This window comes from Corvus brachyrhynchos, unplaced genomic scaffold (assembly GCF_000691975.1).
Source record: "Corvus brachyrhynchos isolate BGI_N302 unplaced genomic scaffold, ASM69197v1 scaffold395, whole genome shotgun sequence".
Taxonomy (NCBI): domain Eukaryota; kingdom Metazoa; phylum Chordata; class Aves; order Passeriformes; family Corvidae; genus Corvus; species Corvus brachyrhynchos.
In genome coordinates, this window is record NW_008238340.1 from 1,142,086 (window position 1) to 1,158,970 (window position 16,885).

The 16,885-nt window shown below is 45.0% G+C and overlaps 1 protein-coding gene across 3 annotated transcripts in view; it reads right to left on the minus strand.

The window, feature by feature from the left end:
* Positions 1 to 2,271: 2,271 nt before the first annotated feature.
* Positions 2,272 to 16,885, minus strand: part of SLC45A1 (solute carrier family 45 member 1) — a 30,326-nt gene continuing 15,712 nt past the window's right edge. Inside the window, exons 5-12 of one of the 3 annotated variants that reach the window (XM_017735055.1) lie at positions 13,795 to 16,060; positions 12,764 to 12,856; positions 12,097 to 12,321; positions 10,343 to 11,082; positions 9,053 to 9,206; positions 7,810 to 7,986; positions 6,931 to 7,136; positions 2,272 to 2,525 (exon numbers count right to left, since the gene is read on the minus strand). In XM_017735055.1, the coding sequence (XP_017590544.1) occupies positions 2,493 to 2,525; positions 6,931 to 7,136; positions 7,810 to 7,986; positions 9,053 to 9,206; positions 10,343 to 11,082; positions 12,097 to 12,321; positions 12,764 to 12,856; positions 13,795 to 14,296 (2,130 nt within the window). In that variant the 5' untranslated portion in view covers positions 14,297 to 16,060 and the 3' untranslated portion in view covers positions 2,272 to 2,492. Of the gene's footprint in view, positions 2,526 to 3,616; positions 6,860 to 6,930; positions 7,137 to 7,623; positions 7,987 to 9,052; positions 9,207 to 10,342; positions 11,083 to 12,096; positions 12,322 to 12,763; positions 12,857 to 13,794; positions 16,061 to 16,885 lie in introns of those variants that run through there. The other 2 variants (XM_008634268.2, XR_001862244.1) reach the window with 2 other exon arrangements.

Here is a 16,885-nt window from a genome sequence, read left to right on the forward strand (position 1 = left end):
GCCTGACGCGCCCCGGCCGGGAGGCTCCCGAGCGGCCCGAGACCGCACCGGTCTGGGACCGCACTGGTCTGGGACTGCGCCGGCCCGCCCGGGCCCGAGGACGCGTTCTGCCCATCAGTGCATCTGACCCCATTAAAGTGTTACCTCTACACTCTACACAGTCCATCTGCTGCTTTCTCCAGACTCTTCTCAACCGAAGTTCACTGTTGCCAAATTTGGTGCATAAATGAGGTTTTGCTGCTCTAAGGCAGGTATAGAACCATTCCAGGAGGCACCTACAGCATTTCCTAGGCGTGCCATTGGCTCCAGTTTCTCTGCCCGCAGTAATGGCATGTCCTCTGCCAGCTTCCATTGGCCTGCTCCACTTGTCAAGTGGTTTGACTTCTGGCTGTGATTTACTGTAACAGAGCAGTCCAGTGGTTCAGGGGAGGCCTGGCACAGACAAATGCAAATGGAAGTGCAGCTGTATTTCTGTTTACTTTCTCTAGAGAGTTTCTGGGCCTGTTTGTTCATTTACAAGTAAAAGAGAAAGATTTTGGTCCCATGTAAAGAGGGATTGGGGAAATTGTCCTTTGAGTCCTACTATTTAATCACATATTTGACCCTGTTTGAAGAGGCAAGAAATCCACCAAAGTCCCTCTCCTACTTTAGATGCACCTTATGCTTTTTGGGGTTTGCTTTGGTGCAATTCCTAGATGATTCTACAAACATCAGGCAAAGACAAGTTTCCAGTGTTGCATCTCAGTAAAAGCGGTAGTGTAAGCAGCCCAACAGAGGATGAGTAGACAAAACACTTTAAGAAAAGGGTCTGGCTTGCTCTCACAATACTGAGAAAGAGTGGTTTTATTTCTGCTCATGGATGAAAGATTAGGTGAGTAAAAAGCTATTCTTGGAAGTGACTGAGGCTATGAAAAATGGTGGTGCTTTTCTATTACACCTCCCTCCTTTTCTGTGTATTTGGTACATCCAGCATCACGTTTTGTATAAAATGGTGAGTGCACTCTGGTGCACTGATTCGTAGGAAGTTCCTCCCTAGCTTACTCTAGATTTCCTTTCCTTGCTCCATGGGGAAGGTTTGCATCCACAGTGTTTTTCTTACCATAATCAAAGGTGCCACGAAGCTTTTCCTTTCCAGAGCTTTCCCCTTTGAACACAAGGTCTGTCTGTAATGTTTCTTTTAAGACAATTCTGTGGAGACCTGGCTTTTGGCCCACTAAAAAAAATGCAAACAAACAAAACCAAAACAAACCCCACACAACCCCTCAGCCTTACATTGTTACTAAATAAAGCATTCCACAGTCATCCACAAGGCAATAAAACAGTTGTTTTCATGCCCTTTGCCGTAGTAAGTGCTCTGGGGCTGCTCTGCAATGCAGGAGGGTGAGGGACTATTGGCATCACACACTAATTTTGCGTGACACAGTGGTAACAGGAGGTAAATGAAGGAAGTTCTAAGAGGAGAGTCTGGCAGTGCCTCACCTAATTCCCTCCTCGTTGTCCATGCAAGTACTGCGTCTGTCTCTTCTTATGGACCCAATTAGTAACTTTTTCCAGATGTATAAACTGTTCCATGTGAGTCAGAAGAACAGTCTGTACAACAATGCACAGCCTCTGGGCCACTATAACCCCAGCCTGCTGTGGAAGCAGTGGGGTTTTGTGCACAGATGCACAGTACTGTGCACCAGGACAGGACAGCTCAAGCTTTCAAAAAAAAAAAAAAATAGGCACGCTGGGCACACAAAGCATAATTCTCAGCTGCTGTGATGCTGACAGCAGATGAAGGCTGAGAACAAATTACAGTGAACAACTGTAGTACCGTGCAAATGGTGAGAGGTGCAGGGCTGGAAAAAAGGGGGGTGTCTGAGGCCTCCTGGAATGTGGTAGAGAAAACCAGCAGCAGGTAGCTCTGAGCACTGAATGCCATTTACACCTTGGACTGAACCTACCTTTCCAAAGATTATTTTCTCTGGAGCCATGAAGAGCCCCTGTTGGTTAAGGGGGCTCTACATAATAAAGAGTGCATAGGAATGTAGGTTCAAGGGCTTGTTGCTCTAAACACTTCACTAAATAATTTACAGCAAGAGCTTGGGTAAAAGGAGCAAACATTTTCCTTTCCTGGTAGGAAGCAGCATTCCTCTTACTCAGTTGTATTCCATCCCCTCTTCCCCAAAGAGTTGTGTGGGCTAAAAAATAGATAACTGTAGTAAATTAAAAACAACTGAAAGGAACAGGCATAAAGCAGAAGCAGAGTAGGGTATCATCAGGCTGACACACAGCAAAAGCCAGGCTTGAAGAAAGCTATGGATGAAGCTCAAACCTCCAGCACAGTAATTCTTCACAGGACTGACAGCAATACTGTTACATTTCTCATGTTCAAGTAGCTCTCGTAAGCTTGGTTAGCACTGTACTCACACAACCCAAAATCTTCATGTCTGCTCTGATGCTGTGATTTCCTCTGCTGGCTGTTCCTTTGGCTATTGCAACAAGATTTGTTATCCTTTTTGAGAGAAAGCTATCCCCGGATCCTAGAAAAAGCAAGAACAAAACAAACAAACAAACAAGCTTGCATACAGCTTACATACACAGCTGATAATGAATCACCCCCACTGCAGTCTGCTCCCCAGCCTGCAGACTGCTACTCTGGGCACATCCTGCATTGGAATTCATCTCATTAATGTTACTCATTGCCTGCTTTCTTCTGCTCCCCGGACTTCCATATTCCACACAGGATGAAGCAACCTCCCCATTGTTTACTGTTAACCCTTTTTGGGTATTGGGCTGTGCTCTTGCCTTCTAGATCTAAAGAGAACGTGGCCACCACTGGGGCTGGGGGCATTAGGCAGCAAGCTGCAATCACCCAAAATTGTCATTATTCCATGTATTTACCATTTCTGCATGGTATATATGAGAGAGGGTGTTGACAAGGCTTTTAACATTAAAAGCTTCTTGTACAGCATAGAACACTGTCTCCCCAGAACCTTCAAACCTGTTAGGACACAGCAAGAACTGCAATACCAAGTAAGGATTCTAGTAAAAGACCTCCAGCCTGTCCCAGTGCTGCTGCCCTGCAGCTTTTGCTTCTGTCTTGAGTGTTGCAGACTGAAATTTGCCAACTGACTGTGCTACAGGAGCAGCAGCCTGGGGCACAGGAACAGCAATGGAAAGTTGCTACAGCCATTTCCCCAGTGAACATCCACAAAAACCTTCCCTGCAGAAAAGCTGGGCTAAATGAATCATTATGAAATAACAACCACAGGTTTGGAAAATGTCTATTTAGATAAACAGATGCTGGAGATCTCCCTTGGCATTTCAGCCCCTGGTACTCAAAGAGTTCTCAAGATGTGTATTTGATTTATGCAATCCATTGGGTGCTGTTATGATAATGGCATCTAAAAGTTTCTCCTCTCTCCTGAGGCTGTCTCCCAGTCTGAGGGAGGGAGAACATACATTAAGAAAGCTACCTTTTATGCAAATTCTTTTTTTAATAAACTGTCTCTCCTATCGAGTGCAAGATGTTTAATTACTCATTTGTAGAAAATAAATGTACTAGAGAACTCTTTTAAATACTTTCCAATATTGTTTTTCTTTATATATACATAGATACATACTATATATATATATATACACACACAATTTTATTCTGTTTGATTCTTGAAAAGACTTATTTTTGCAATCAAAGAACAGCAGAAGTTCTGAAATCATGAGGTTGTCTTTTCTGAGAAACAGCAAAGGCTGAGTGAGCTGCAGACATGCTGAAATGGTTACAGGTAGCTTAATTACAAATGTGAAAACTGGTTAGGTCTTTTCTCCATCCCTCTCCCCATTTTCTCTGCTTCTGTACGTGTGTAATAAATACATTTACAAACATCCACAAATAATTGCCATGAAGCCACCTTTAATGATATGGACTTAATCAAAATTAACCTTTAGGCATCACTGAAAAACAGCACAGCGTAAAATCATTTTCCTGCCTAAACCCATGCATCGTTTTTCTAATCACTAACTTGCAAATTTAGACAGAATATTTGAAGCATTTGGATTCCAGAAGGTAAACATCACCTTGCAGCTCACAGTTCACCAGTGACCATATACAGTAATTTCTGTAAAATACAAAATGTCTGTCAAAGGAAGAGAATAAGCAAGTTAAGCAATGCCTCTTTTTAAAGTTATTTCTAAGGATTTGGTGCAGCTTCCAGCTCTGCATGATGGTGACAGGCTCTGTTTTTCTTCCAGACACCACTAGTATTGCTCAAAACCCCAAATTAACACAGACTGATGTTGACTTAAAAGTACTATGTATGTACCACTACATAAATACATATGCAAAATAAAGTCCATATCCCATAAAATAGAAAATGTAATATAGAGTCTATTGGGCAATGCATACAGGCATAGCAATAGTTTTATAACTATATAAATGTAGTTCATATTATTTACAGATGGAAATGGAGACAAACATTATCATCAAATACATTGATTTTATGAATCTTTTGAAGATTTTCACTTGCAACCAAATGATCTGCAACTCCAGCTACGTGGAAAAGTAAAGTGCTCACAATCCATTTAGTGCAATAATGCTGGCTACAAAACTTAAGAGGAGAAAAAAATTTAAGAACTAATACCACATTAGCTAGAGGGACCAAACAAAAAATAAAATAATTTTTAAAAGTTTGAGAAGATAAGGAAAAGAAATTAAAATTACAAAGCAGGCTAACAAGAAAAGAAAAATTCTCCAAAGTCAAGCCTTTAGATTGTCAGAAATCAGAAGTGCCAAATGTAGTTTCTCATGCTATTTTGTCCCAGCTTTGTCCTGAACTGTCCCATAATCGAAGAAATGGCACAGATTTGCAGATATGACACTATGTAAGCCCAAACAAAGAAATGAAAATGAATGTACTCATCAATCTGATAGCTGACAGTCCCCTATCTCTGAGTGCTTGACTTCATAACTTCAGTAGTATTCCTCTGTTTAAGTCACTACTGAGTAACATGAAACTTGCTTCTAAAATAAATTTTTTAAAAAGTAACACTTGGGAGCAGATGATAAAAATGAGAGGTTCTTACAAGTCATGTATTATGCTTTCAGCACTGGATTACAGTAAGACACAACTAAAGATTACACATATTATTTCACCTTGGCATCATAGATCAGAATAAACTTAGGGGAGCAGTGAAGTACAACCCATTTAAAGGAGTGACTCTCTAGAGAAAACCCTTCTTCTGGACCTAGGGACCAGGTGAGCAAATACAATCTCTTCAGGGATGCCATGTGCAGCACATGTGAACACCAAAATGCCCCTCAGCCTTGGTAAACATTGGCTGCCTACCCAAATACAGAGGCAGACTGACAGGAACTTTAGAAATAGTTTTATTTATGACTTAAAATTAACTCCTGGCCTTAACTAGAACTTGTACAAATTCTCACACACCACCTTCTAAAATCAGATTAATTAATAAATCTCACAGATAATGAAACCCAAAGCCCTTTTACTGTTTTAACTGAGATGTGGAAGATGCAGCTCTAACTGACAAGCACTTAAGTCACTGATCCCCATACAGACTTCAGAATGTCCCATGGTAAAATTGTATAAACAAGAATGATGTGATGCAGGCTTCCATACAAATGATTTTTCTTAAGAGTAAACTTCTTCAGAGTAACCTTCTGCCCAAGGGAGGTTGATGGGAAAAGACCTTTCTCTGCAAAGCTGTGTTATGGACAACTGCTAAATTGGATTCTGGACAAATCCTCCTCCTAAGTCATCACAAACACCTGTAGTCTTAATTAAAATCTAACGAGGAACGAAATATGGATGTATTGGCAAACATCACCAAGGACCACAGCCAGGACCTCCAGAGTGGGGCGTGGGAGCCAGGCCACAGCGCTTTCAGCCCACTGTGGTGTCTTGTAGCAGTTCTGCTGGTGGGAGCTCTGAGCACCCAGAAGCCCACGGCACTTGGCAGAGGACTTACACCACCCAAGCAGGACCAGTTGCTCTCAGCTTTTCCAAAGTTTTGAAAAGCACCCTCCAGAGCCAGGCCTCCCACGGGCAGAGGCTGTAGGTTGGACCAGCAGCTCCCAAAGGCCTCACAGGCGACCAAGGCTGCTCTGCCTGGCCAGGAGGTGGCACCTTCTGCCCCCCAAACTGGCAGGTCACCACTCCCACGGTGGCAGTCTCTGCAGCAGTGTGCAGCCTAGCAGCTCACTGCCACTCGAGAGAGTGAGGCTGTCCTGCCCAGGCACCAGACTTTCAGGTCTCCTGCCTCATGCTGGACAATACCAGTCATCCCCGGGATGACAGCACCACGAGGCAGCTGGAGGAACGGCCCCACCACTTCCTGCTGCTGTGGCCCCAGGGCCTCTGCCACCCCAGGGGAAGGACGAGCAGTGCCAGGCGCCGCTGACTCACCCCTCACCTTCCCACCAGGCGGGGGAAAGCTCACCAAAGCCAGCGCAGACCTTTCTTTCCATTTGCCAAGCCCACTGCTGCCGGCCCAGGGGCGCACAGCCCATCTTGTCACGATAGGGAGGCCAAGGGTGACGCAATGAGGCAGCAGAGGCTGTGGCAGCTTCTCCCATTTATTCGTTCCGCGCACGGGGCAGGAGCGGACGCCGCTCCTCGGTGGGTGGCAGCTCCTCGGTGGGCAGCAGCTCGTAGGTGACGCAGAGAGAGGAGAAGAGGCAGCCCAGGAAGGACACCAGGCTGGAGAAGTACATGGCACTGCTGGCGCTGCCCACAGCCGCCGTCAGCGGCCCCATGGCCAGGGCCACGAGGATCTGCGCCAGGAAGTACTGGCAGCTCAGCAAGGAGATGTCAACGCCCATCCCACGCCGCGTGCCCTCCGCCTGCGAGCCTACGAACTGTGGGGACACAGCCACAGAGTAAGGGGGTGTCCCGGGGGCTCCTGTCCCCTCCCCGGCCCGAAGCTCACCTCTCGGCTCTGGTAGTAGTCGCAGAGCAGGGAGTAGGGCAGCGTGCAGAGCGTGGCGAACAGAATGCCGTAGGTAGCGCACAGGGACAGCAGCACGTAGACATTCCTGGAGAGCGTGGCCAGGCCCGTTCCCAGCCCAAAGGCCAAGTATGCCACAAAGTACAGTGTCCGTGTGCTAAACCGCTCCTCCAGCTTCTCCAGCACAGCTGCAAGAAAACGGTACAGCTTTCGGGGTGAACTGCAGCCCTCCCCACTGCCAGCGGTCAGTGGGGCTGAGGGGTCCACCTTTGGTTAGGCAGCCACATCTCACTGGCAACCACTACATCTCTGAGGAATTGGTGGCTTGCATGTGAGTGCCGAGGACCCCTTCCAAATCCAGCTGCCATGATGCAGCATTGCTGCCCTATCTGCACAGAGGGCACGGCAGAGCTGAGCAGTGCCCCTGTCCCAGAGGGTTAAATGGGAACTGGTGGGGGTGGGCAGGCAGAGGCATGACATACGTGACAAAGTGCTGGGGTGGCACATGACACCTGAGTGCTCTGTCTGGGACACACAGGCACTGGGTGCTGCTGCACCAGAGTTGTGCCTATGGTGACTGCATGTATTTCTGGATTCAATGTACATCGAAAATGCCGCTTGTGAAAGGAAACACATCCAAGGAGAGATGTGTTTTCACTGGATTGCTGACCTCACCTGCTGTCAGTGCAGGCCAAGCTAACTAGCAGAGGTGATCGGGTGAAAAAGAACACTTGGCTTCAGCACTTGTGCCATGTGGTAGGCTATGTGCAACATAAACACTGGGCTACCTGTTGCAGAAACACCACATTTAAGAAACATATCTTCTCCCAAAGCAGTAGTTAAGATGGATGTACCAAGTACCTGAATAGAAAGCAGCACTGAATGCATAGATGCACATTCCCCAGCAGCCCATGGTGACCCCAGTGTTGTACTTCTGATACTCATCTGAGTTGTGAGGTGCTTTTGGGTTCCCTTGGAACACTACTTCTCCCATGAAGTCAGTATAGAAGAGCAACATCCCCTCAAATGAGAGCCACCCTGAAAGAAGTGAGAAGTTACCTATTAGGATTTCAGAATATCTGATTCCCCTTATAAGTTTACATGGATGTTATCAGCTATATTACAAATCACACCCTAGGACAGGTTGTGCAACCTGAGTGTTACATAACACCCAGCCACATTTATCTGAGACCGCTGCTCCCTGTGCATAATGCTGCAATGTTTGTTAAAGACATTCAGGCTTTTAAAGACCAAGATTTACCATTTGAATTCCTAAGTGGAATCCTAGAGGCTGACTAAAGGCCACAAAATACTGGTTTAGCAAGACAGAAAAATAGATGACAGCAGTCTGTGCTGTCTTCAGGTTCTGACAGGACACAGCGCTCAGTATAACAGAATGGCTCATCCCATGGTAATTTCAGGTTGCTGTTATCTTCCCACGTAGGACTGGAAGGAGTGCTTCTTATGGCATGGCTGCAGCCTCCAGAGTGCCTCTGACACAGTTAAAATCTCTACTCACAAATTGTCACCAAGGTCACTGATGTAGACAATCCCTTAATTCCTTTCACAGCCAATGAGTATTAATTACCTGGTCCCTTCTGTCCAATTTTGTGTAAACTGGAGTGACTGCAAGCCCTTCCTAAACACCAGTCACACAATGTTAAAGACTAAAGGTAACACTATGCTGGTTACAGGCAATGCCACATTCCACACCTCCTCTTGGCATGTTCTGGGACCCCTGTACATGAGCTGTCAGAGGGAGGAAAGTAAATGCCAGTCTCAGGGTGTAAGCATGGAAATGCAACTAATCTCATCTTTCTGCTTGGTGTGAACATTCCACTTAACAGATGTGCTGATTTAGGCTGTTGTTGTTCCCTTTCTAGGAACACAGGCTTTACTGCTTTGTTTGGGTGTTTGGGGTTTTTTTTTCCTTTCTAAGTGTTCTAAGAAACTAAGAAGGTACCTCATTGGTATCTATATGGAAGAAATCACGTTGTCTCTAGTTAGCAGCCATTGCAGCAATAGATAAAATACTGAAAAGGTTCACCCGGGGTAGAGTATTTCCCAGTGAAGGCAAGTACCTAGGAAGTACCTAGGGGAGTACCTAGGAAGTGGTTGATGCAGAGGTTACGGAGAGCCTTGGGCATGTGGCAGATGGTTGAGCAAAGCAGCTTCACGGAGAGGGGCTGCTCTGAGGTCTCTCCTGATTCATTCAGCTCGCTCTCGTACTTCACGCCATTCAGCAGGATATTGGCAACCTGCACCATAAGAACTGCCAGGTCAACAAGCACAGTAAGGGAAGCACAAACATCCTTTAAGCAGATGTATGCAATATTGCACGCCTATCTGATCATCTGAAAGTTAAACTCTGCTGCTGGAGTATGTTGACTTGGAGACTGAAAAGTATATTAGATCGGAACAAGTGTCAAATGGCAGCACTGCACTGCAGCTTTCAGTACACTTGAAACAGTTCTCTTCCCTTCACTAGGGCACTTGGCAACCACATCCAGATGCACAGGCACAGCGGGAATGCGTAAATTCCACTGCATTTATAGGAGCTGTACCCACATTCAGGCACATGTGGATCCTAAAGTTTTAGAGACACTGAGGAAGAAGAGGATGAGTTTAATTGAAACACATTCTCATTGCTTGCTAACCTCGATGCTCAACCTCAGTGTGCCCAGTATGTACAATCCTGGCCCTAACAAAGTCTGCCCTCACAAACTGGGTCAAAGTACAGCGACAACAAACAAAACAAAAAGACACCACCCCCCCCAAAAAAAAATCCCCAAACCAAAACAAAAAATAACAGAGGACAGTTTACCTCATCCCAGATCATAAAAAAATGGGCCAGCATGCAGAGGTCTCAGACATTCCAAGTTATCACCAACAGTGGGAGGTGAAGTCAGAGTCTTATCCCTCAGTAAGGGAAAGCTCACCTCCCTGATGGAGCCAGATGTAATGACTGCCATAAGGAGAAGCTCATGGGAGAATCCTATCCCTGGCCCTATTTTGCAGGTCTTTCTGTGGAAAGGGAAGATACAGGCTCAATAAAAATGTGACCTTTTCTGCTCTCATGTGGTAGCTCCCTTGGTAGTGAAGCAGGACTAAAAATACTGACCTAACTCTCACACCTGGCCCAGTTAAGAGTGGGACATTCCCATTTCTGCCACCCTGACAAAGGCAGCTGACAGACTGCCAGTCATAATTCACATTCTACCCACTACTTTACTGATAGAGTCATAGCAGGTGTGCTGTTCCCATAATGACTTTTATGAGGAAGCTGTCACAAGAGTCTTTAATGAATAATTTGTGCACCACACTTTTAAAACTATATGAAAAGATTAATAACACTCATGTTTACATAGACATATCATTGATTTCCTGCTCTTACCTGTTGGCTGAAGGTTACATTTCTTCTTCTGTTATTCTCTGGGCAGTGTCCTGTTACAGCATCTGGAATGGCCAAGGTCTGAGGTCTTTTCAAGATCCCCGATGACCGTGGCTTTATTGCATCCAGTGAACCCACTCTCAGCACATCACTGTCAGGCCCTGATGTTAAGCTGCTCTCCCCTTGCTCCAGAATTCCATTTGCTCCATGGAAGCAGCCATCAGGCACCCGAGGAAAGCTGACACTGACAGGCTGCCTGGACAAACTAGCTGGAAGTGCCATGTAACTATTATGCCCGCCTGTAAAACAGTCTATAAGCACACTGTCAATATTTGAAGTCCCAAAGGATGATGCAAACTCATTAATTCCCGTCAAAGAATTGTCTCTGCTGATAAAACTCCCATATTTTGGCGTGAGTGGGCTCATGGGGGAAACAGGACTTGTAAAACTTGCCTGTAAGTGAGCTGAGTTATGAGAAGCAGAGTTTTCATTTACACTGTCCTCAAAGAAGAAAGGTGGAGAAGGAGGGAGAGGAAGACTTGGACTTTTCATCACCTTTTTCTTCCTGTTAGAGGACTTTAAGGGTCTCTCTGGAATGCTAACTAGAGTCAGCACAGTAGCAATAGTCAGTACAACTGAGGTGAAGACATAGATGACACGAAGTTGCCCTCCTACAGCTTTTCCAAAACTGGTTTTATCCCAGTGTATTCCTCCAACAACATAACCAAAGCCACCTCCAAGACCTGGTGGAAAAACAGAGCTAAGATTATCTTTCCTATCCAGTCCCACAAGCCAGTAGCAGCACAGCATCTCTTGTCCAATGAATCACGAGTAGAATCTGACATTTCTGTTTTACCAGTTGACTCCTTTTCATGTCAAATGCACTAATAAACACAGCTGTGCTACAAGGAAAGTCTGGATGTACCAACATGGTACAGAAAGAGGGAGCAAGTGCTGTGAAAGTGATGATACAAGTAATTAAAAATTGTAATTTTTCTTTGCCAAGAACAAAATACCTTACCTTTATCTATTTCAGTCCGTAAACAGAAGTGTCCACCAGCCTTGTGACAAGGCTCTGCAATCATTCAGCTAAGACTGTTTTCCTGAAAGTGAAAATCCATTTTCCTCATATGAGGAATGCAGATCTAACTGCATCCAAGACAGATCCAATCACTTCAGAAGCGTAGCAAGCTCATTACTCAGCACTGTGTTGACAGTGCACAAAACTGTCACTGTGTTACTACCGATGAACAGGGAAGTTTTGAGAGCACCTCTCTCTCTCCATTCACATGGTCAAAGTCTTAGAACACTCTCCTTTCTTACTCTCAAACACATTCAAGAGTGTGGAATATTGTCCTAGACAGGACAGCACAGCAATTGAAGATGACAGCAGTGAGGGATCACAGCACCCAGTATGCACTTTCGCCTCCAACAGAGCAAATACAAAACGCATATTCCACACCTGCAGGAAGCCAAACCTCCTCCCTCAAGGGATAATTTTCTTTCCACAGGTCTTACAAAATATGTGACGGATCTTCAGATGAACAACCCAGGACTGTACCTTGTTTGAGTTATGGTAGTTACAAAAACCTTTTGCAATACATAGATTTTTTTTTTCATGGTTAATTAGTGATACCTCTCAGTATTTGGTCATTATGTTTATTCAGGAAAAGACCAGTGATTTACATCCTGCTTTCTCACAGCAGGGCTTGTTTGCTTAAGGCTCACATCACCCAGGAAGCACCAAGAAAACATACCTGCTAACAAAGCGTGGATGTTGAGGCCCCTGTCTTGATCCACTGGGCTGCACACATCCATCATGTAGGCATGACTGGGATTGTCTGCTGAATCTGCACTGAAGTCCATGAGGACAACCCCACAGACTGTAAGGATGATCCCCCATTTGTGGTTATTCTCAGTGTCAGACCAGGCACTCCCTATATCTTTGCCGTTCAGCATAAGTGAGAGCCCAAGCAATGCTCCTGGGAACAAAACCAAAACAAAATCGGTCACTATTTGTAAGCAAAAGAAGCCTGCAGAGCTCCAGGTTCCAAAATCATTATTCTACCAGCAAGCACTATTGCTCTTGTTCAGATCAATGCAGCCTGGGAAAGTAGTGTGGCTTACAGGATATACATAATCCTTTTCCACTATTTGAGCTTAACAAATGTCTAGAGTTTGCTTTGGCCAAAAACATCCACGTTCTTGACCCTCAAAACATCATCCTTTCATTCTCTGAGAGGCTTTTATATGTGGATCTCCAGCTGCCAAAGCATCAGCTCAATGTCACTCACCACCTTCTTCAGACCCACAATACCCAACACCTCAGGAGCATTTTGTTCAGCTTAGTGCCACAAGGGATGTCACAGAAGAGAGATGCACAACGTTTTGAAGTGTTATGCCCATCGTTTCTAAAAGACACACCTACTGCTAAGACCAGAATGAAAGGTCTTCTCCTCCCAAATCTTGATGTGCACCTGTCACTCCAGGCTCCCAGCAAAGGCTGTAGCAAAAACCCTAGAAAAAAGGAATCACCAATGAACAAGCCTGTCTCACAGAGGAGTTAAAACAGGCATGCCTTAAAAGGCAATTAAATGCAGGACAGGACTGGTCACCCAGGGGCACACACAGCACAAGGACTGAATAACATAATGTGCTGCTGCTCACTGCAGGGCACTTCACTCTGCATCAGTAACAGAGAGTTTGACACCAGGTGAAGAGTCAGAGTACAAGTTACACATTCTTAAGCACTCTGCTCCTCAAAAGCTATTTCATTTATCCCATATTAGATGTGAGGTCCCCTGCAGGATTAGCTTGGAAAACAGCAGGAAGCAAATATACAAGTAGGAAAGTGCCTGTATTAATCTGTGCCAGCCTGCTAGGAGGGGCCCATCTCTTCTTCTGAAGCACATGTTGTGAGTGCAAGAACAGGCAGAACAAAATTTTCCAAGTGGTATCCATAGTGATGGATACACTCCCAGCCCTGCCTCTGTGCTAAGGCAAGTAATCCAATGCCCCTATCACCAGTGGTCAATGGTCTTTCATCATTGGAACACCTCATTTGTTTCAGAAAGTTAAACAGGAGAAAGCAATCCCACTCTGGTTTTTTTCACACACCTTGAAAACTGTCTCTGTATGCTTTTTTAAATAGGGACATAAATGGATATACCAATCCTCTTATGCTTGTTTTTAAATACAGGAATAGAGAAACCAAAGCTTACCCTCACACAAGTTTTAAGAGGTTGAGAAGCTGTTAAAAAAACAGATCTCTGGAGCACATTGGTCTTATTTCAGGTGGGGCACAGCAAGAATTATCCTCCTATTTGTTTGTCTAAAATTATGGTTAGTATTTCTTAACCTCGTGAGAATATACTCAACAACAGCTAAGGTACTGCTAACAAAAAATAAAAAAAACACCTTTTGTAGTGGGAAAAATAAGAGGGAAGAAAAGTTACCTAATATAGGGCTGATGAACCACACCATTCCATACAGTTGGTCTGGAAGCCCCATCTGGAGCAGCACAGGGGTAACATAGGCTGTTTCCATGGCATAGCTGAATTCAAGCCCAAAGAGAATGCACCCATTGAACAGGAGTTCCAAGAAAGACCTCTGAGGCTGGAGATCCCCGAAGTCAACCAGGTCAATAGGACATGGAGTATTCGGTGGTGGTGGTGGTGAAGGGCGGATGTATTTCCTCCTTTTTGGGTGTCTCTTGAAGTTGTTGGCCCGGTGACTTATGTGCCGTGTGGCCAGTCCAGAATAGCCTGGAACTGGTGATCTCCAGACTTCCTGAGAAGCCACACCTGACAAGAGTGCAGCATCACTGACAGGGCTTGGTGCAGATGGTGGAATCATCATGGGTAGGGGTCTGGAAGACAAATAGCTCAGAACAAAACGGTCGATTAAGAAAAACTTTGCTTTATTTCTTTTACCTAAGTTCAAGTCATTTCTCAACATTTCACATATGAAGTGTGGCCTTTGTGTTAATTACAACTTCTTCTTTCCATCTCTCGATGGAAGGCATTTGTGTTTCATGGGCACATCTCTGCATCTTTGCACAAATGAGACACCAGAGATACTGTCTAGGTTACTGAGGTATTGCCTACCACCACGTGGGATGAAGATTGAAATACTTAAAGCAATTAACAGTCATATGTCACGCTTCCCAGAAGTTCACAATGGGTCAGCAAAGGGTTTACATTCATGTAGAATTCACTTAAAGTTAAACTCACTCAAGCTGAAAAAATAAATCCCAATCTCAGTCTGCGTTTACAGTGATGCAAAGCCATGGCTTGGCAGCAGATTCCAGACCCCTGCTGCAACAAGGAATCACTTTGGTAAAAAATCCTTTTGCTACTGATCCTATCACTCCTGCCGCCTGTGCTGAGGCCAAGGCTTAAGGCAAAACCTTTTTCTCAATGACCGAGTTCAGTTTTATTCCTATTTCCATTCCTGAATTCAGCAGAGATATCTCCACTGCAAGGACAGGGTCTGATCCTTAGGAACTGAATCATGAGAAGATGATACATACCCCACAAGCCACCCTCAGAACTGCTACTCCTCTTTCATTGCTAAATGGTACTCAAGTGCTGAATAGGCTCCTTGGATCTCATCAGGATCACTTCTGTAGCCAAAGCATACACAGTGTGGTGGGTAAAACAGCCAAATGGTTTCCAAAATAGCACATCAGATAGATGCCAACAGATCTGCTGCATAAACGAACCACATGTGATTTCTTGACTCTTTTTGCCAGAAATGGAAACAGCTCATGAGTGAAGTCTGACCTTTTCTTTATGCCTCCTTGCCCACAGACCAAAGCTGCTGCTGCACTAGAATGGCTCCGCATCACCCCACCCCTCTTCAGAAAACCCTCACAACTGCACACTAGTGAGTAAAATAAGTTTCTTACTTTTTTTGGTTACAGTTCCCCTGGGAAAAAACTCCCAGCTCTTCTATTCTTTGGCTGTACAGAACTCCCCTAAATCTCATGTTTTCTGCTTCTTTCTCCAGCACATTTCACACACTGGTCTTTCTTCCCGCAGCCCTTAGTCTACACAAAGCCACAATTTATTGTGCATCTCCAACTATTACCAAAAGTAGAACTCCATAAGCCCATGTTTACCATTACGGTGACTCAAGCACTGTTAAGCATGGTGGATGATGCCTACACAGACCAATCCCCAGCTCCATGGAAGGATCCAGAGACACTGCACAATACAAAACTGTCTGCCAAGCACCTCACAGAAGACTGCAGCTGGAGTAACTTGAGTGCATTTGGGGCCTGAGGAGGATAAGGAAGGATGAGAGTGATAAGACATCTATTGAAATATTGCTAACATTGTATCAAGGGTTTCCTCGAGACTGCTTCTCCTCAGACCAAGATGTATACAATGCAAGAGAGAAGAACAGGCAATTCATAACCCCAGCTGCACATCTTGACAACCCTCACCTCACACAGCACCAACAGCAAGCTGCATCTTGCTGGGACAGCTCATTAGCCACAAAGTCCCATGCAGGGACCAGCAGAAAGAGAAGCATATGGAGACTTCATGAAGATGTCTGCACCAGAGTTCCCCTTGACACTGTTTCTGCAAATTACTGAAAATAACTTCAGACCCATGTCTCTCACAAGCAGAGTACTTACTTTGCAGAGCACCTTTATCAGCCTCCAGGACAAAGTAATTTCCTCACAATGAGAATTTGTTAAAAATGAGGAGATACCTGAAAGAAGACATAAAGAAAACCAAATCAGATTCACGACAGTTGCTCTAACAACCCTTTCACAGAACCATGACAATGAAGAGGAGCTAGCAGCCCCCTTCACTACTATTGCACTTTGCCATTTGTACACAGGGTGTTATCTCCTTATATTCACCTATTATACTAGATCCTCCTTTATCTTCCTGCTCTTTACTGTGTATTGCAAAGAGATTGCATTCCAAGTCATAAGTCGCAACGTTTTGGTGACAGAAGTAAAGAACCCCTATGCATGGCTCAAAAATACACGTGGTGATCTGCAATTACTTGGAATGAAAGGCTATTATTGACAGCATGTCACTGCTCCAGCAGAAAATCAGTGTAGAACTATGAACTAAGCCTATATTCTTCATCCCCCATTTTTCTCAACTTACTGGATGTTCACCGGAAGACATCTCAAATCTACCCTCGGGTAAATCTACCTGGTGATCACAACAGCGGCAAGGCAGGAAACCTCTCCTTTAGTGGGGCTGTTAGCCCTCGGTGTCAACAGTTATTTTGAATTTTTGGCACGTGACGTTTATTATACCAACAACTGCACATCACAGTCTGAAGGTGATGCTGGTTCTGCTGGCTGCTATCCGCACTAACGTGTGTGCACAGGCAATGTGCTTGGCACGCAGGGTCGCCTGCCCTCACCGCTCCTCCTGGGCACCGCTACGCCGAAAATAAGTCTTTACTTTTCTGGCAGAATCTGGTTCCAATTTTTTCTGCGTCGGGTACCGAGGGCTCCAAAAACCCCACAGTCATCGGCGCCGCGGGGGAAGGCCGGCCCTGACCCCGGTGCTG